Genomic DNA, 21038 nt, shown 5'->3' with positions numbered 1-21038 from the left:
CGCCCCTACCTCTACGGCAGGCCCTTCGAAGTTGTGAGCGATCACCACGCATTGTGTTGGCTAGCCACCTTGAAGGACCCTTCAGGTCGCCTCGCATGATGGAGCTTGAGACTTCAAGAATATGACATTACTGTCATTTACAAGTCCGGCAAAAAACACTCCGACGCTGACTGTCTCTCTTGTGCGCCTGTAGACCAACCGCTACCCGATGACCCGGATGACGACTACTTCTTAGGAACGATAACTACCGACGACTTCGCTGAACGACAGAGGGCCGACCCGGAACTTAAGGCCCTAATAGAATACCTCGAAGGCCGGACCGCCGAAGTCCCGAAGGGATTCAAGCGCGCACTTGCGTCGTTCTTTCTACGAAACGGTCTTCTACAAAAGAAACACTTTTCACCGCTTCGAGGTACTCTACCTCCTTGTGGTGCCTTCAGCTCTGCGACCAGAACTCCTGCAGGCCCTGCATGACGATCCGACGTCAGGGCACCTCGGTGTTTCTCGCACGCTTGCGAGGATACAAGAAAGGTACTACTGGCCACGTCTTACCACCGACGTCACTCGTTATGTGAGAACATGCCGGGACTGTCAGCGACGCAAGACACCGCCGACAAGGACAGCGGGACTTCTGTAGCCAATTCATTCACCTTGCCGACCTTTCCAGCAGATTGGTATGGACCTACTGGGGCCGTTCCCGACGTCGGCTTTCGGAAACAAGTGGATCGTGGTAGCTACCGACTACCTCACCCGCTACGCCGAAACAAAAGCCCTGCCAAAAGGCAGTGCATCCGAGGTAGCTAAGTTCTTCGTCGAAAATATCGTCCTACGTCACGGCGCCCCGGAGGTCCTTATCACCGACAGAGGAACGGCATTCACTGCCTACTTAACTCAAGCGATCTTGGCATACAGCCAAACAAACCACCGCCGGACGACAGCGTACCACCCACAGACCAACGGCCTCACCGAGCGGCTTAACAATACGATCGCCGACATGCTGTCAATGTACGTCGATGTCGAACACAAGACGTGGGACGCAATTCTTCCGTATGTGACCTTCGCATACAACACGGCGGTGCAGGAGACGACGCAGATATCTCCATACAAATTGGTCTTCGGAAGGAGCCCGGCAACGACGCTCGATGCCATGTTACCCAACGTCACCGACGTAGAAAACCTCGATGTGAGCGAGTACCTTCAACGCGCCGAAGAAGCCCGACAACTTGCGCGTCTTCGTATCAACAATCAACAGACGACCGACAGCCACCGTTACAACCTTCGACGACGCTTCGTGGAATACCAGCCCGGTGAACGTGTTTGGGTGTGGACGCCGATACGCCGACGTGGACTAAGTGAAAAGCTTCTGCGACGGTACTTCGGACCGTACAGGGTGGTTCGACGTCTCGGCACACTTGATTACGAGGTTGTCCCCGACGGCATCACGAACTCTCAACGACGCCGATCGCCACCTGAAGTCGTCCATGTCGAGCGCCTCAAGCCGTTTCATGCGCGTTAACAAACTGAACCAGTTTTTTTGTATTATTGTTGTATCGTAATTTATTCATTGTACTTTTTTGCATTATTATTGTACTTTCATCTTTAGTTAAAGCATCGGGACGATGCCTTTTTTTAGAGGGGGGCAATGCCACGTTCCATTTCCCAAGTTTTTGTTATCGTCCCAAAACACCACACGATTCTCAGCGCAAACCGCGCCTGCAGTTTTCTAGAAGGTTCCGGACTGTAGTAGATCATTTCGATAAGATCACGCCCACAGTGCGAACGGTACAGATTGTTCTGGAAGCTACGCCACCGCCAGCGATAACGCTGGAACATTCGACGGCAAGAGTATAAATGCCGACGCGCTTCGCCGCTTGTCAGTTGTTGATCGAAGGCCGACGCTGCGTTCGCCGCTATCAGTCCGAGACTGCTATCTGTGCAAGACTGCTGCTGTAATTAGACTTTCCCTTTACCGGGCACAGGTTCGCCCAAATAAACAGTTAAATCCCAAGACGAAGTTTCCTGTCTTCGGCCACGTCACGACCCCGTGACAATATGTTTTAACAGTGGCTCATCTCATACAAAAACAAATACAAACAAAACTCTCAAAAAACTTATAAGAAACTTCAAAAACAAATCAAATACTTTGAGCAATGTTTCTCAAAAACTTGTCAGTTGGTGGCGCTCAACTGATGAAGCGTAACTCCTAACTTTGAACCGCGCTCGAGCCGGTCGCTCTTTCGGAGCCGTTCAAGCAAGCCAGGCAACCGAAAAGAAACGACGGCAGCTACACGGACGCCAATTTTCTGCTAGTCTATACCCCAGAGGCATGTCGTCATCGACGCCTCGTTCGGTGGGTAGGGGTCTCCCGACCACTTCGTTTCGCTATGTGAAAAGAGGCTCCTTCCCCCTTCATTCTGTTCGGCAAACGGGACAGGGGAAAGACGAGGAATGTCTCAGCACTGCGCCCTGCAACAATTGCATGCCTAAATCCTTTGCATTTTGCGTGGCCATGCGCAAGCGGGCATGTTTTTCTTAATGTGGCAAAACGAAAACGCGCCTTTTGTTGCGTTGTGTCACGTGTGAAGCCTCTCTTTTGCATTAACTTTCTTTGTTTTTTTGCACCGTTTGACACTCCTTTCTTCTTGAGGCATCTTTTTTCCTTGGCCCAATTTGCTGTGATTTCTTTCGCAACACAGGCTAGCATCAGCTGAGTGGAGCTAGTCTCATACGTTTATACTGTTTCACGGTACCACCGGTGGGATTTCCCCTTAACTCACCGACACCCTGACCTGTGGGCAGCTTAACTGAGTGCTGAACAAAACAAGTGTCCTCCTTAGAGCCGCACCGCTCGCCCCTGTAGGAAGTACCTGCTACAAAATTGCCCAGCCCACGGTGCGCGCCAGCACATGGCTCTGTCCCACTGTCTGTGCAGGGGTCCTCGCCTGTCGGACTGGTAGTACTGCGAACATCACACTTAGCTACCATGGTGACGAACATATGCGGTGACTGTGCCAAGTCAAATACAGATGGCCTTTCTGTATTAACAGGACCTGCCGACACAGCCCCTTGTCGCCATTATTGTAACCTTCAGTGGCCTATGTGGCCATCACGAGGCTTTCGGCAGCTAACACGCGTAGTTCTGATATAAACTGGCTGTTCGCACTCCACGTCCTATCATTCAGGTTGAAAAATTTCAGAAAGCAGGTTACCCGAAACAGCTTATAAGTTTCTATAGCTTTGCATATTCAGATTTTGCACTCTTTAATAGTATCGTACCCGTATTTCATAGCAGCGACCTATTTTTGAAGCACCTTCCAAGTAACGGTGGTCATATTTTCGGAGCTACTACTGCGTATTGAAGAGTGAGTGAACGATTGTTGAAAGTAATACGCAAGCCTGGTGATAAAAGACCACGAAACAAAAAGACGTGTTTTTGTGTTTCCAACGTATTGGCTGCAGCTATGCTTCTTGTGATTTTTCGTCCTTGGGATATACTGAACCTAAGACCCTTTTCGGAAAAGGGTGCCCCTAGCTCCGGGAACGCGAACTACAGTCGGCCGCCATTGTGAGGGCAGCGCAGCAGACGACGCAGGCTGTGTGTCCCAGCGACGCTGAAGCACGTTTCTTACAGTGCACACAGACACCTCTTGTGTTCCGGCGCCACGCGAACCGCATCGGAAGGGCACGCTGATAAGAGTCTCTTGCATGCCAGATCTATGCGTTGCCAGTCATAACAAGCCAAACTGCTTGTCGAAGCCGTTGAAGGGTACAAAGTATTGCTCATTGTGCAGCAGAAGCAGCTCATAAAGCTTACCGGAGAGTACTAGGAGCTCGTTCAAGCTAGAAAGCAGTGCGATTGCAGCGAATGATACAAAGAATTAGCCGCCAACACAAAAGGCACAGCACTCACGCATTTGGCGGCTCGCTTTCCATGCCCTCAAGATTGCGCTAGGTATCCCACGCCCATTTAGCGAAGCGAAACTGACGAAAAGCTCACCGTCAAGTGGCGTATTTATGAAAAGGTTCTATAGTGTTAATGTTCAGACACTTTTAATAACTTCTACATTTTCCAAAGCGTTTAATTAAGGTCGAAGCAGCTTGAGAATTCGCTGTATGTTTACATTGTTTTTTTGCACAAAAATGGTGAACATGAGCAGGGAAAGGTCCTTAACATTGTTATTAGGCGCCGGACAGCTTTACATAAAACTCTTTGCGATAAAAACTTGTTAGCTTGTTTGGGAAAGCCATCCATGATGGCTACATACTTTATCACACAAATTTAAAAATAATTTGTGCCTATCACGTTTTTTTGTGGTCTGCATAGGTCTACAGCTGATGACCACGTAACATCCTATTTCGAATATTGTAGCTGTTTTGATGGTGCGGAAAGCAAGGTTCGGACACGATTCGGCATTTGCGGTAATGGAGACTCCACACAAGATAGGGATGTTTTCACGCAGGAATGAAACATCGTTGGATATATTTGTTTTCATGGGATACTCTCGCCTTCCGAACATCAACTTTTTGGAGTGCATAATGGTACCTCCAACCTACCTTCATACGGCCGTTACGGCAGCAGCTCAGTCGAATCCATACAAAGGCAACTTGGTAAGCGTTGCTTTTTGTGTTTTTTCTCTAGATAAATATAGAAGTGGCATCATCAGGTAAAGTCAGTTTTGTATGCGGGCCGCGTTTAGCATGGCCAAGATAACTAATATTTGCTGGCTTTGATGTGCATTGGCGTTTTTGACAATTTATTAAGAAGCTCAAATGCCAGATTTTTACAAAGCTTTTGCAGCAATTGTTTGATGCATCGCTGCTCTACATGTTAGGCAAAAGAAGAAAAGGTTTCCTAAAAAATAAGATAATTCTAAAAAAAAGCGCTGAAATATAGAAAATGAAATACTCGATCGAAATCATGACTAGAAATATTTATTGAAGAGTGCTTATGTCAGCCGAAACATGGTTGCAATATTGTGTGTCTTCGTTTGCTTTGTTTGCTACGTATAACGGGCAAAAGCGACGTAGTGTGTTTTTACGTCTATACTAGTTTCTCTTTGTTAGGAGTATAGTCGAGAGTTCGACGGAATGCCGTCTGGTCAGGTAAAGGCATTGTTGAAAAAACAGGTCACTGACCAATGTCAAACGAAAAAATGACATTTCCGGACCCGTACGGGTCCCTTGTTCACAATGGAATGACGGCTGAGCAACAGGTTCTTATGTAACGTTGAGCGCATGACGCAAAGTCCGGGAGTACACGTGGTTTAGTGTGCCAGATGATCTATTGATTGTGTTACTTGTCGTCTGAATGATTAGTGATTCGAGGTTCAGTCTGGCTGTAAAATTCTTCTCCGTGGCTACGATGCGTGCGTTGTCCCAGCTTATCTCGTGGCCCGTCTTCTCGGCATGCTCTGCGAGTGCATTTGTCACTGTGTGGCCCTTGGCGACGTCATTCTTGTGTTGCATAAGACGTTTGCAGTAATTTCCACTCGTGCCAATGTACACCGATTCGCAATCCGCGCATGGTATCTTGTAGACCACACCAGGAAAGTGTTGCCGAGGGAGAGGATCCTTCACATTTAGCAATTCAGCCTTAAGCTTGCTTGCTGGAACATGCGCGATCTGTACACCACGTTTTCTGAATAGACGGGCTAGGGCTTCGCTTATATTTCGAATATAAGGAATCGATGCACGCTTTTTTGTAGACGATGTGTTATGCATGGCCTGACTAGTTGACTGCAGTTTATGCATGACGGATTTAGTTGTTTTCCTAATAAAAATCTTGGGGTATCCATTCTTGATCAGGTCATCTTCAATGGTCCGGAGCTCCTCCTGCAGGCTTTCTCCATCAGAACAAATGCGAATCGCTCGTTGAACTAAAGACCGAATCACTGAGCGTTTGTGGGCTACCGGGTGGACTGACTCGTAGTCGAGGTATCTACCGGAGTGCGTTGGCTTTCGGTACACAGCGAAGGCGAGGCCTGTGGGAGTACGTTTTACAACTGCATCCAAGAAAGGGAGGCAACCGTCTTTTTCTTCTTCCACAGTGAACTTGATGGAAGTCTCGACGCCATTTAGGCAGTCAAGGAAAGCTTGGACGTCTTTCTTCTTTATCACGCAGAAGCAGTCGTCGACGTATCTCAGAAAGACCTTGGGTCTCGCCTGAAATGTTCCCAATGCTTTCTGCTCAATCGCTTCCATTGTGATATTCGCAGTTGTGACCGAAATCGAAGCTCCCATTGCGGTACCGAAAACTTGCCTGTAGAATTCACCCTTGTACGAGAAGTAAGGGTTGGATAGGCAAAACCGTAACAGGGTGCACAGCTCGGTGACGTCGAACGGTGTGCGATCGGCCAATGTCGTGTCCTTGTGAAGCAATTGTCTGGAAGTGTCTACAGCAAGGTCGACGGGAACACTTGTGAAGAGGGAGTAGACATCAAATGAAACCAGTACTTCGTCGAAATCCACAGTGATACTCATCATTTTGCTTATGAAGTCATTGGTGTTCCGGAGGTTAGTTTCAGTCTTGCCTGCAAGGGGAGCCAGGATACCGTGAAGATACTTTGAGAGGCTGTATAGGGGTGACCTAGTGAAATCCACTATGGCCCTTAGAGGCGTTCCGCTTTTGTGAATCTTCGGTAAACCGTATATCGCTGGAGCAGAACCATTGGTGCACAGCAGCTGGAAGTATAACCTTTTTGCTGATGCAGGAAGCGTCTGGAAAATACTAGAGAGCGTCTTTTGCAGGCCCGTTTGGACTTTCGAGGTAGGGTCCTTGTTAATCTTGGCGTACGTTGTACAGTCCCCCACTATCTCCGTCATCTTCGACTCATACGTCGACCGGTCAAGCACAACCGTCACGTTGAAGAAGACGGGCCACGAGATAAGCTGGGACAACGCACGCATCGTAGCCACGGAGAAGAATTTTACAACCAGACTGAACCTCGAATCACTAATCATTCAGACGACAAGTAACACAATCAATAGATCATCTGGCACACTAAACCACGTGTACTCCCGGACTTTGCGTCATGCGCTCAACGTTACATAAGAACCTGTTGCTCAGCCGTCATTCCATTGTGAACAAGGGACCCGTACGGGTCCCGAAACGTCATTTTTTTGTTTGACATTGGTCAGTGACCTGTTTTTTCAACAATTGTTAGGAGTATGTAGTGTGAAAAAATGAAGTTTCAATTATTTTGCTGCATTGAAACTTAATTCTGGTGGCTCGTCCTAAAGAAAAAAAATTGTACCATATTTTATTGTCACCGTGCGCGGGGGTGGGCCGCTCCATGCTTTCCTTCAGAGCGCGAACGCTAAACAGTTTGCAGCCTGCAAGCTCACCCCAAAAGAAAGTCACACGCACATGTTCAGGATACCAGTCCCTTTTTCTTCCTAAAACATGCTTGATCTACCTTAATCATGGTTTTAAAAGATGAAAAGCAGATTCCTTTAGGCGTGTGAAATGGTGCTAGCAGAGTTCTTAGTTGTCGGGAATATTTTCTGCCTACGTCAGTGGCTTCCATAGTTAAGTAATAGTAAAAACCAGCTCGACGAAGATCTTTTTTGGTAATCAATAATTTGTCAAACTGTAGACAAACGGCATCATATGTCAACATCCAGCAATAAAGCACACCCATCACATGTGAATAACATGCAAAGAAGTTCCATAAGCCGGGTGAGTTCATAATTAAAAATATACTCTGAGTTACTGCAACAAAATATAACACAACTACAGAGACCTCTCGCCACCTATGCGGGTGGCATCATCAGTATGCACTTGCACTAAATGAGAGAACGTCACCCAGTCTACTTCTTGACTTTTATGTCTCTGTGCACGTCCGGTAGAGGACAATGATTTTTGATGCAGGCCAACATGTCACGGCAGATGAAGCATTACTCGAGAAAGTTTCTCTTGGCTCAACTTTGTTCCCAAGCCAGCGTCGTCACATTGCTGGAGTCGAAGGCATGCCCCATTGACTAGCAGTGTTTTACGAGTTTGGTCTTGAATTGTGTGGCTTTGGCGACGCCTCCTCTGTGCTTTTTTTATCCTCGTTCACTGCTTCCTGCCTGTTTCGCCGATGTTTGTGGCGTCGAAGTCTCCGCACGGTACCTAGTAAACGATTACACTTTGATCGTTCACAGGGGTGCGGTGTTAGGGCATGGTGAACATGCTTTCCAAGGGACTATGAGGTGTGAAAACGGTTTAAATGTCCAGCGGATGAAGTGTTCTAAGAACAGAGTCTGACAAACCCTGAACGTAAAGAATTGAAACATTGGATGTTGTGTTTGCTTGCGTCACACTCCTTGGTCCTCTTCGCTTATGTAAAAGGGTGTCATTGATAAACGTCCTTGGATAATGCCTTTGTTACAACGCACTCACCACATTTTTTATCTCATGTATCGCAAGTCTGCCCAAAACAGACGGCATTGCAACGGGAAAAGAAATGCCTCACAGTGGACCGTTTGTGTTCGGCCAGTTGATGTGAGTGGACGGACAATTAACATCCGGCATTGCATTGTTTCCGGTACACTGTTGTTTCCACCCTGTTATTACAAGTGCGACGTACAACCATATCCAAATGTGGCAAGGGATTGTCCTTCTCTACTTCATGGGTGCACTGATGGGCAGAATGTGCATTGTCCAGAGAGAAATATATATATATGGAATGAAGAATTGCAAGGAGTTAAACCGGAAAGCAAGTATCTGGTTTCCTACCCTGCACTGGGAAAGAGAGAATGAGAGACCGAAAAAGGAAGAAAAATGGAACGAGAGAGCGAGAGTGGGAGGGAAGCAAAAACACACACATTAGAATGTCACAATTGCTCGACGAGGCGGGGCGATCCCACAAACTTCAGGAGGGCCTTCTTTGCTTTTCGGCATGATCCTCTATCTATCCGGCATTCCAAAAATAAGTTTTCGAAAAGCAGCTGGTCGTCGAGACGTGCAAACACTGCTGAAAGGTACTGTATCTGACAGATATACTGAGGGATACTGAGGGCACTGACACAAAATATGTTCGATGGTTTCGTCAGCACCACAATTGTCACACGCCGCACTGTCTGCCCATCCGATGCGTCAAGCAAATGCGTTCGTGTAAAACAGCCCAAGCCACATGTGGCAAAGAACGGTTGCCCCAGATCTGAATAAACCAGATGGAATGGTGAGTCGTAGGTAAGGATCCAGGTGGTGAAGACGGTTGTGGAGAAATCCGGGCATGTTATACAGAAACCTAGCAACATTGTGCGCGAGCCTAATAATTCTTACTGCTGCATCGCTTCTTGACAGTGAAATGAAATCAATTTTGCAATTTTCGTGAGCGTTCTTTTCTGTATAGCTGGCATGTTCGTTATCTATGACTCTGCAGTGGATTGGTAACTATTAAAAACTTACAATATGTTCTTTCTGTAGTACTCGTTGACATAGTTGTCTTGTTTCCGGCACCGGTTCGTCATGGGGACACTGTTCATTGCCTCACAGAAAGCAATAAGATGTCTCCTCTTCAGGTTGGTGAAAGTATCATCAACGTACCTGGCGTACAGATTCAATTGGAACGGTAGTCATACAGAAGAGGGCACATTTGGTTGCTTTTTATGAGGCATTGAACAAAGTACATCCTGCCGTTCAGTTTACCTATAACCTGGAGCAAGAGAATACCTTACAACTTTTCGGTATACTTGTCTAGCGCACTTTTATGGCAGGGTGTAAACAACAGTGGACCAGAAACAATGCAATACCGGATGTTTTTGTCCTTCCACTCACATTACCCGGCCGAGCACAAAGAGTTTCTTGAGGACTGTATTTTCTTGTTGCCATGCTGTTTGTTCCCAGCAGCACTTGCGGCAACATGAAATGGGAACACTTTTCGGTGCGTTGGAACAAATGCATTATCTGAGGACGTTCATCAACGACACCCTTAAACATTAGCGAAGAGGAGCAAGGAGTGTGACGCAAGCAAACACAACATTCAATGTTTCGATTCCTTACGTTCAGAGTGTGTCAGGATCTGTTTTTAGAGCACTTCGTCCGCTGGTCAATAAAACCAATTTCACACCTCATAGTACCTAGGAAAACGTAATCACCATGCCCAAAGACCACCCCCCCTGTGAACTATCATTCTGGTATCGTTTGGAATGTACCGTGCGGATACCGTGCCGCCACATATATTGACCAGAGAGGCTGAAAGCGGTATATAAGGCTGAAAGAGCACAAAAGGAACGTCACCAAAGACACGCATGCTACCCAATTCAAGTCCAAACTTTTTGAACGATGCAGGTAAATGGCCATTCCTTCATCTTCAGTAATGCGACGACTCTGGCTGGTGAACGGAGGTAGGGCAAGAGAAAGCTTCTCGAGTCATGGTTCATATACCGTGACAAGTCTGCGTGCAAGAACTGCCATTGTCCCCTGCCAGATGGTTACATAAGCATACAAGACTAGATACAGAGTGGGTGATCTCTCATTTATTTCCGGTGCATACTGATGATTCAATCTGCATAGGTGGCGAAGCGTCTATGTAGTTTTTGTTATATTCAGTTGTGTCAGGTCTGAGTATATTTCTAATAATGTAATAAATACCTAGAAAAAGTTGAAGTGTTTATATTCAACGGCACTGCGTCTTACTCTCAATTCTTTAAGTTTGTCCCAATTATTTCGCTAGACTGACTTTCGTTCTCGCACTTTGTGATCAAAGGTGTTTAAAGGTTTTGTAGAGTAGAAGCGTGTAGGTCACACTTCTTGAAGAAAGATATCCGCCTGGAGCCACCCTTCACATCTGCGGTTGTCAAAGAATGAAAGCAGGTTAAAATGGCACTGCTGAAACATAAATTGGGCAGCTTCGTACTCCAGTGACCTGGTCATGCCATTCCAAGCGTCTCGTGACTGCAGACTCAAAGAGGTAAAGATCGAGGTGGCACAAAATGACGTTATCTGCAACGCCAAAAACATGTCCTAGTGGGAAGCGAAAAAAACGTCACGAAAAACGTCCTAAATAACTTTCCAACAAATGTTGTTTATAGTGACACCGTGCCCAAAAAGAAATATTTTAAGAATATCTAACGCAAACAGTACAAGAGGAGTAGGCTACAATGAAGCCCCTCCACAACAGCGTGTGGCGTGCCTAGTCGTTATGAAATTCAGTTACGAATTAAAGAGTCCGTGAAAGACGTTTTTGAGTAACCTGGAATCATTTCACTGGAAGAGCTTACTGCCTCACAAATTCAATGCGGCGAAAATTTTAAGAATCCGCCCTGTACGAGTGGAATTACAATGCTTTGACACACGCAGCGATCGCATCTTCTCTTTCCTCATCTCGACGAAACCGCTAGAAGCTAAGGAAGGAGGAATGGGAGGGGTGAACAAAAAACTTCACGGGCCCCTTGTAACCTTGAACACTTTTTTTTCTTTTTTTGTTCGAATACGCGGCTTCTTCAATGCGATTTCTCGCACACGTGCAAACAAGTGGCGGCCTCCCGCGGCGATTTCTGTGACGACTGAGCACGCCATGTTCAAATCAGCCAGTGGTTGATGATGATGATTAGTAGCTAATGGCGCAAGGGCGAATTGATGGCCAAAGAGCGCCATTTCAATTGACTACAGATATGAACAATGATATGATGCGTGGCTGTCAAGGGGCCTTAAAATTCCTCGCTCTAACGCGGGTTAAAACATGAAAGTAATAAAATCATGACAGTGGCGTGACACATGTGTGGTGATAGCCGATGGCAAAATTTCATGATAATAAAACCATGATGAAGATGTATTCACCACAGCCACGACCACTCTATAGAGGTCGTGCTACGGATGACCTCGAAATATCTGGTGAAACCTTTGCACATCTTTTAAAAACGTAAACAGTGTTTGCAGTTTAAAAAGCGGATCCCTACCGATGAGCATCCCAGGGTGTAGAGAGAGCAGCTGTCGGTAGGGCAGTAAAAAGTGCTTTTTTCTTAGAGCATCTAGCTCATTGCACTGGACGAGAATGTGGAGAACCGTAAGGGGCTCTCCACATCTCTCACAATATGGTGGATCACCTGTAGACAGAAGAAATGAATGTGTAGAATGTGTGTGTCCTGTTCTAAGCCTTGTTAGTATTACTTCTGTGTGTCGTGATTTTGATAGTGGCGGCCAATAACCTAGTTGCGGCTTAATAGCATGGAGTTTATTATCTGTGTGTTTATCCCACATGCTCCGCCAATACCCCCTGAGCTTTCGTTTTATAAAAGGTTTTAAGTCAAGTGAAGGGACTGGTGTTGATGCATTGGCAGTAGTGACATTGGCGCAAGATGCCAGATTGTCGGCCAAAACGCTCCCTTGTATTTCACGGTGCCCTGGAACCCAGCAGACAACGACATGCTGTTTTAATATGTAGAATGTGTACAGAAGTGAGTAGAGTGACACCAGCACGGGGTTTTTGGGTTTTTTAGGAGTTTTCAGGGCGTTGACCACGCTTAGGGAATCTGTGTATATCACCGCCTTTTGTAATTTTATCTGTTTATTGTGTTTTACGACCGCCAGTATTGCGTAAGCTTCTCCTGTGAAGATGCTTGCATTAGGATAAAGAACGCCGGCCTCGGAAAAGGATTGGCCTACCGCTGCATATGACACAGAAGTGTTTGACTTTGACGCATCAGTAAAGAACTCAGGGCGTGTTTATTTATGTTGTAGTTCTAAAAAGTATGTATGTATGTGTGCAAGTGGGGCGTGCTTTGTGACATCGACAAAAGAAACATCACAATCTATAAGCTGCCCCTGCCACGGTGGCAGATATGTTGCAGGAGCCATCAAACTGGGTTCAAGAAGAGGCACACCTGTTTCTTCGGCCAGGCTCCTTACACGCAGCGCGTAGGGCTGCGTAAACGAAGGACGGTTCTCGTACAAGCCAGAACAAGACAAATCATTAATTGTGAAATGTGAAGGATGTTTCTTGTCTACCTTCACCTTCAAAAAGTACAAAAAGGACAAGGAAGATCTTTGTAGGTGGAATCGAATCCACGTACAGGCTCTCCACAGGGCTGGTGTGGAAAGGACCCGTAGAGAAGCGAATGCCTAGATGGTGGACAGGGTCGAGAATTTTCAAGGCTGATGGTGTTGCCGACTGATAGATTATAGCACCGTAATCTAGGCGTGTGCGTACGAGGCTTTTATATAAGTCAATTAAACATTTCCTGTCACAACCCCATGTAGTGTTTGACAACACTTTCAAAATGTTCATTGTTTTTAAGCACCTGTCCCTTAAATACTTGATGTGTGGGATGAAGGTTAGCTTAGTGTCTAATATGAGACCAAGAAACTTGTGCTCGGTCTTCACTGACAGAGGTTGACCATGCAGGTCAATGTCGAGATCAGGATGGAGGCCCCTCTTTCGGCTGAACAAGACACAAGTGCTCTTTTGCGCGTTGAGTATAAAACCATTCTCGTTTGCCCATTGAGATAGCTTGTTCAACCCTAGTTGAACTTGACGTTGGCACATTGAGATTTTGCACGATTTGTAACCAATCTGCACATCATCGACATATATGCAGTAAAAAATATTTCGGGGGAGAGACAGGTGCAAGGAATTCATTTTAACTATGAAAAGTGGGCAGCTGAGTACACCTCCTTGTGGCATTCTTATTTCTTGGACAAATATTCGAGATAAGACAGTCCCAACTTGGACACGGAATGTACGGTTGGACAGATAGCTTTCGATAACTGTAAGCATTCTACCCCACACACCTAAATGTGACAGGTCTCGCAATATGCCGAAGCGCCATGCAGTGTCATATGCCTTTTCCATATCGAAGAACACAGAAAGAAAAAATTGCTTATGAACAAAAGCGTCGCGAATTTGTGCTTCGATACGGACAAAGTGGTCAGTGGTGGACCGGCCTCTCGAAACCCACACTGGTATGGGTCAAGTAGGCCACTAATTTCAAGGAAGTGCATCAGGCGCCTGTTGATCATTTTTTCAAAGACTTTGCAAATACAGCTGGTTAATGCTATTGGCCCGTAGCTGGAAACTGAGGCCGGGTCCTTGCCTTGTTTTAGGATTGGGATAATGATGGCTTCCTTCCAGGCTGAGGGTAGCTCGCCAGAAGACCATATCGCATTATACAGAGAGAGGAGAGCTTTCTGGGTTTCAGTGGGCAGGTGTTTTAACATTTCATATACCACATGGTCCGGGCCTGGGGCAGATTTATTGCAGCAGGCAAGTGAGGCCTGCAGTTCAGCAAAACAGGAAGGTTCGTTGTATGCCTCATGTGTTCTGGGCTTGCGCTCTAATCTCTGTTTTTCTATTGCGGCTTTGTATCGTCGGAACACTTCACTATAGTGTGCTGAGCTGGAGACCTGTTCAAAGTGCGCTCCGAGAGTGTTCGCCTGGTCTTCCAAGCTCTCCCCTTGTGTGTTCACTAGAGGAAGCGAATGTGCTCCTCGTCCTGCCACCTTACCAACCATGCTCCAGACTCTCGACTCATCTGTGTATGAGTTAATGCCCGATACAAATTTGTGCCAACTTTCTCTTCTCGCCTGTCGGCGCGTCCTCCTTGCTTGCGACTTGACGTTCTTAAAGTTTACAAGATTCTCGGCTGTGGGCGAGTCTCTAAGCAACCTCCATGCCTTATTTTGTTTTTTTCGAGCATCACGGCACTCATTATTCCACCATGGTACTCGTCGTTTGCTTGACGGAACACATGTTTGGGGAATACATTTTGTTGCTGCATCAACCAGGAAAGCTGTAAAGTAGCATACAGCATCCTCTAGGCTCAATGCCGCCATGTCAGTCCAAGATAATAAAGTCATTTTTTGAAACTTTTCCCAATCAGCTTTGTCGGTGAGCCATTTGGGAAGTTGTGCAGGACATGTATTTGTTATCGATGTGCTCATAACGATAGGAAAATGGTCACTATCATATGGATAATTACTGACTTCCCATTTAAGTAGAGGCAGGAGTGATGGGGATATTATGCTGAGGTCTATTGCTGAGTACGTATTGTTAGCGATGTTGTAATATGTTGGCTCTCTGATTCAGCAGGCACGCACCAGAAGAAAAAAGGAGCTGTTCAATCAGGTGACCTCGAGCATCGCAGCGAGAGTCACCCCATAGATTGCTATGTGCATTGAAATCTCCAAGGAGGATATAAGGTTCTGGAAGTTCCTCTATGAGGGACTCGAATTCATGCTTTTCAAGACGGTGTTGTGGAGGTATATAGAGAGAGCAGATGGTGACGAGCTAATTCAAAAGAACTGCTCAAACAGCCACCGCCTCAAGGGATGTTTGTAATGGTAGGTGTGTGCATGCAATCCCTTGATTGACTATATTGGCTACACCACCGGATGGCACAATGGTATCATTCCGGTCTTTCCGAAAGATAACGTAATGAAGTAAAAAGTTGGTGTGTTTAGGATTCAGGTGTGTCTCTTGTACTCACAGCACCTTAGGTGTATGTTTGTGTAAAAGTTCATGGATATCGTCGAGGTTTCTCAACAGTCCTCTGACGTTCCACAGTAGAAGTTGTGTCATTTTAATGTAGTGTGGTGCTGTGTGTACAGAGGTGTTGCGTTAGTTTACAGGGCCTTTTGAGGGCCCTGTGATTCGAGGTTTTTCTTTTTTGGCGCGCTCCAAGGAGTGGCGCCTATCCTTCGGCGTCTCAGGCGCCGGAGGAGTGGGACTTGTATCCATCACCTCTTGTGAGGTGGTGAATGGTGCCTGCTGGGCAGGCACATTCACTGAACTTTTGAACCTAACTGCGCCTGCAGTAGTCCCAGGTTCGGCACACACCGGGGTCTGCCGGCCTTGTTTGTCAGGTGGCGGAGTAGTACAGGCTGCTCCAGCCGGGGGCGCTGGCGGCACGACCGCGGCCACACACTGTGTGACATTTGTGGGTGCCGAGGCATGTGGCGCGGCGCCCCGGCGCGTCACATCTGCAAAGGAGGGATAAGATGGGTTGTGTATTGCGAAACCATGGCGTGCTTCTTGGAATGTGAGATTGAATTTAACCTTAAGTTCTACTATTTGTTTCTCTTTTTTCCATGCGGGGCATGATCGTGAGTAGGCAGCGTGATCTCCTTCACAGTTCGAACAATGAGCTGTTTCTGAGGTGCAGTTGTCCGATATGTGTTGAATGAATGCGCACTTTGCGCAAGTGACACGCCCTCTGCAACTCTGCCATCCATGACCGAAACGTTGGCACTTGAAACATCGAGGAGGGTTGGGAATGTATGGTCTTACACGAAGCTTACAATAGCCGGTTTCGATTGATTCTGGTAGGTCGCTTGTTCCGAAGGTAATTATTACGTGTTTTGTAGGGGTCAGTTTGTTGTTGCGCCTTATTGTTATTCGTTGGACTTTGACCACGTTCTGGTCCTGCCAACCTTCGAGCAGCTCACTTTCAGAAAGCTCAGTAAGATCATCATCAGAACTTACGCCATAGACAGTGTTCATGGACCTGTGTGGGCCCACCGAAACAGGGGTTTCCCCAAAGGCTAGAAGCTTAGACAGCTTTTCATACTGAGCTTTGTCACGAACCTCCGAAAGAAGATCGCCACTTTCAATCTTTGTCACTTTATAACCTGGGCCTATTTCTTCTGTGAGAGTTTTGGAAACGAGGAAAGGTGAAATGGCTCGGACTGTCTTGTTTTCGTTTTGACTGTGGATTACATGGTACTTTGGGAATGTCGGCTTTGGTGTGTTAGGCAGGAAAGTATCATCGGTGCGCCACCTTTTCAGGAAGCGATCAGCAAAGAGGGGAAAAGCTTTTGCGATAAAAATACTATAAAGTTCGGCGGCGATGGTGGCCACCCACCACCGAGCCCAACAAGGGGACGCTACGAGGTTGACTAGTGAACGCTTGGAGACGCCAGCCATGCATCGCCGCTATAACCGAATATAACTACCCAAGGTTGGGTAGCTACACAGGGTTAACCCTCGCCGCCAGGAAATTTGAAAGTAAACGGAAAAGAGAAGATGACAGGACAGATAAAAAGTGAGAGATAAAGACGAAGATGTAGGAAGAGAGTGATAGGAAAAGGCGACTGCCGATTTCCCCTGGGTGGGTCAGCCCAGGGGTGCCGTCTACGACAGCCAGTGGTTGTTGAATGAGCATTCTACGAGTGATTTTGGGCGTCATCCAACAATTTTGAGGGAAGAGAAAGCAATTTCAGCTGGCTTTGATAATTTATTGTTATTTGAAGGCGACGTGCTGCGCTCTAACATTTGGCTCGCGTGTTTTCGAGGAGCCTCACCTACCGATCAGCAGTGTTTTCTGACCATTCTCAAAAAGTGTGGCCAAGCCGCTTGGAGCTGGCCTGAGGTGCGACCTCAATGGTGACCCCAGCCCATAATGCACTCCCTCACCAGAGTGGAATTGGCCACCCCGCCCCGCTGCGGTGGTCTAAAGGCTGAAGGACTCGGCTGCTGACCCGCAGGTCGCGGAAGCGAATCTCGGCTGTGGCGGCTGCATTTCCGATGGAGGCGAAAATGTCGTAGGCCCGTGTGTTCAAATTTGGGTGCAAGGTAGAACAGCCCCAGGTGGTCGAAATTTTCGAAGCCCGTCACTACGGCGGCTCTCATAATTATATGATAGTTTTGGGACGTTAAACCCCACATATCAATCAATCAATCAATCAATTGATCTATCAATCAATCAATCAATCAATCGAATCGGCCACCCTGGTGCAGTACCTCACCGCTGCCTTCTACATAAGACAATAACTTTGGGCCCTCAGTTCCTAGTGGCGGCGAAAAAACTGACCAAGACGATGGTGACACCTACGACGCAGCAGACGGTGCTAAGAATGTCTGAATGTCTACAAAGCGGGGACAGCTTTGTAGTCCAGTGTGCCATGGCATCAAACTACACGGTGAGGTCGGAAGTACTCTAGCAGAAGCTTTTTACCGAGGCCACGTCGTCGTATCAGCGTCGACACACAAAATCGGTCACCGAGCTGGTATTCTATGAAGTTTCGTCGAAGATTTTAAAGACGGCTGTCAGGCGTCTGTTGATTCATGGTGCGGAGGTGGGTGAGTTGTCGTGCTTCTTGCGTGCGCTGAAAGTAGACAGTCACGTCGAGGTTTTCTTTTTGAGCGACGTTTAATAGCGTGGCGTCGAGTATCGTGGTCGGGTTCCTTCCACAGACTAACACGCATGGCGATATTTGCGTCGTATTCTGCACCACGGTGTAATTTGCGAAGGTCACGGGCGGAAGGATGGCGTCTCAAGTCTTGTGTTCGAAATTGACGTAAATGGCCAACATGTCAGTGACTGTCTCGTTTAGGCGCTCGGTAAGGCTATTGGTCTGTGGGTGGTATGCTGTCATCTGGTGTTGGCTTGTCTTGCTGTATGCCAACACCACCTGAAATAACTCGGTAGTGAAGGCAGTACCTACGTAAGTAATGGGGACTTCTCGTGCTCCATGATGCAAGACGATGTATTCAACGAAGAACTTTGGTACCATGGCAGCACTGCCTCTAGGTAGAGCCCTTCTTTTGGCGTAGCGGGTAAGGTAGTCGGTGGCGACAACCATCCATTTATTGCCGCAAGCCGGTGAAAGAAATGCTTCTAATAGGTACATGTATACCAATTTGCTCGAACGATGATTGAGCTGGTCCGATCGACTGAAGGAAGCCTGCTAGCTATATAGGCGGTGTTTTCGGTCGTTGACAGTCTCGGCATCTCCTGGCACAACGAGTTTAATAAGTTAGGGGCAAGTCGTGGCCAGTTGTACTTTTCCTGTATTCTTGCAAACATACGCGTATTCCTGGGGTGTTCAGCCGCTAGGTCGTCGTGTGGAGACTGGAGTACTCCTAGTCTCACTGCTCAGAGAACCACGCGAAGGTGTTTAGCTCTAAAGGGTGAGAAGTTTTTTTTTCAGAACTCGGTTTTGCAGGAAATTGATGTGAGTCATCTCTTCATTGACTTTGGAACAGCGGCGCTATTAACCCTGAGGATATTATATTCTACAAGGCTCTTGAGTTCCGGGTCATCTCGTTATCACTGGCCGAAGTTTTCGGCACTCATGTTTCCCAAGAAACAGTCATCATTCAGGGCGTCCGGCGGATGTCGTTCGACCGGGGCACTATGCAGGCAGTAAGGGTCAGAGTGTTTTTTTTCCTACACGAAATGACAGTACGTCGAATTCCTGATGTCTCACGCTTCACCGTGCGAGGCGGCCCGTAGAGTCATTCAAGTGAGCTAGCCAACACAAGGCGTTGTGGTTACTCACAACCTTGAAGGGCCTGTCATAAAGCCAGGGGCGGAACTTTGATGTAGCTCATATGATGACAAGGCACTCCTTTTCTGCGGTAGAATAGTTGGCATCTGCCTTTGAGAGTCACCGGCTAGCATAACTGATGGCTCTTTGTAGTCCATCAGTTCTCTGCACAAAAACGACACCGAGTCCTACACTGCTTGCGTCGGTGTGTATTTCCACCTCGTAGGGCTTGTCGAAACGCGCTAGTAATGAAGACATCTGCAGGCGTCGTTTTAGTTCATAATATGCTTCTTCCTGTGGCGCTTCCTACTTGAAGTTCACGTCAGTCCTGGTATGCTTAGTGAGCGGGTAGGCGACGAGGGCGGAGTTTTTGGACGAAACGGCTGTAATAGGCGCATGGGCTTAGGAATCGGCGCATGGCCTTCTTTGCCGTGGGCTACAAAAATTCGGGAATAGCCACTGTTTCCCGTGGATTGGGACAGGCTCCACCCTTGATAATTGCCTGTCCCAGGAACAAGAACTCCTCGTACATGAATATACACTTTCGTGGCTTCAGGAGAAGTCTTGATAGCTTGAAAAACGGCTTCAAGGCGCCCGAGGTGCTCGGCGATGCTCAAAGAAAGCACGATGTCGTCATTCAAATAGACGAGACAAGCATGCCACTACAATCCTGCAAGTACCCTATTCATAACACGTTGAAAAGTCGCAGGAGCCGAGCAAAGACCGAAGGGTATGACCTTGAACTCAAAGAGGCCGTCTGGTGTTATAAGCGCAGTCTGTCTCTTTTGTCGACTTCGATTTGCTCATAGCTAGCCTTGAGATTTATTGACAAAAAGTTTTTAACGTTGTGGAGGCGATACAGGGTGTTGTCTAGTCGTGAGAGGGGATACAGGTCCTTCTTTGTCACATTATTAAGGTGACAATAGCTGAAGCAGAAGCGCAGGGTTCCATCCTTCTTCTTCACCACCACGAAGACGCCCAGGGACTCTTCGACGGCTGGATTATTCTGTCGCGTTTCATTTTGTTGATTTGTTTTCTTACGGCTTCGCCTTCTCGCGTCGAAACTCGATAAGGGTTCTGGCGTATTGGTCGCACACTCGCCCGTTATGTTACAATGTTTCGCCATTGGAGTCTGTGAATCCTTGACGACGACGAGACGCGGTCGTTGAATTACACGAAAAAAGGTTTGAGCTGTGCTTGCTCGTGTTTGGAGGACTTGGATTCCCGTTGAAATCAGGTCGGAAACATTGACCCATTGAGGCAGGCTCAGAAGTGTCAATGAGGATGTCGCTGGCGCCAACAACTTCTTCCGTGTAGGTGATCGTCGTACTAATCTTCAGGTGCCTGTAGTCTTGGCTAAAGTTTGTCATTATTACCTTCACCGTCCCATGACTCAGCTCGGCGATGCCTCTTGCAACGCAAATCAGACCGCTTGGGAACAAGTGATTGTTGCCCTTGGTGATGCCTTCAAAGTCTGTAGGTGTGTCAGTTTTGACAAAAGTGATGACACTTCAGCAAAACGAAATGGTGACTACGCCTTCAAGCCCATTCAGTGCGTGATTCCTCGGAGATCTGGTTGCAGGCAGCGTGTTTTCTGGGCTTATTGTTATCGACTCAGAACTCAGGTTGATCACAGCGCCATATTGAATTAGGCAATCTATCCCTAGTACCACATTCCTGGAGCAATGTTGTAGTATCTTAAAGCAGGCTGGATAAGTCTGGTTATTGATGGTGACTCTTGCTGTGCAGGCTCCAATCGGTGTTATCAAATGACCTCCAGCTGTCCAAATTTCGAAGCCTTGCCATGCGGTCTTCACTTCAACTCCGTCGCGAAACGTTCACTAAC

The 21038-nt window shown here is 47.2% G+C and overlaps 1 protein-coding gene across 1 annotated transcript in view; it reads left to right on the top strand.

Annotated features, from left to right (window-relative positions):
• Nucleotides 1-21038, top strand: part of LOC142790022 (uncharacterized) — a 167732-nt gene that overhangs the window by 106522 nt on the left and 40172 nt on the right. Inside the window, exon 7 of the mRNA XM_075885039.1 lies at nucleotides 4461-4608. Within this exon, the coding sequence (XP_075741154.1) occupies nucleotides 4461-4608 (148 nt within the window). The remainder of the gene's footprint in view (nucleotides 1-4460; nucleotides 4609-21038) is intronic.

This window comes from Rhipicephalus microplus, chromosome 2 (genome assembly GCF_043290135.1).
Source record: "Rhipicephalus microplus isolate Deutch F79 chromosome 2, USDA_Rmic, whole genome shotgun sequence".
Taxonomy (NCBI): Eukaryota; Metazoa; Arthropoda; class Arachnida; order Ixodida; family Ixodidae; genus Rhipicephalus; species Rhipicephalus microplus.
This window is presented reverse-complemented; position numbering and strand designations above follow the sequence as displayed.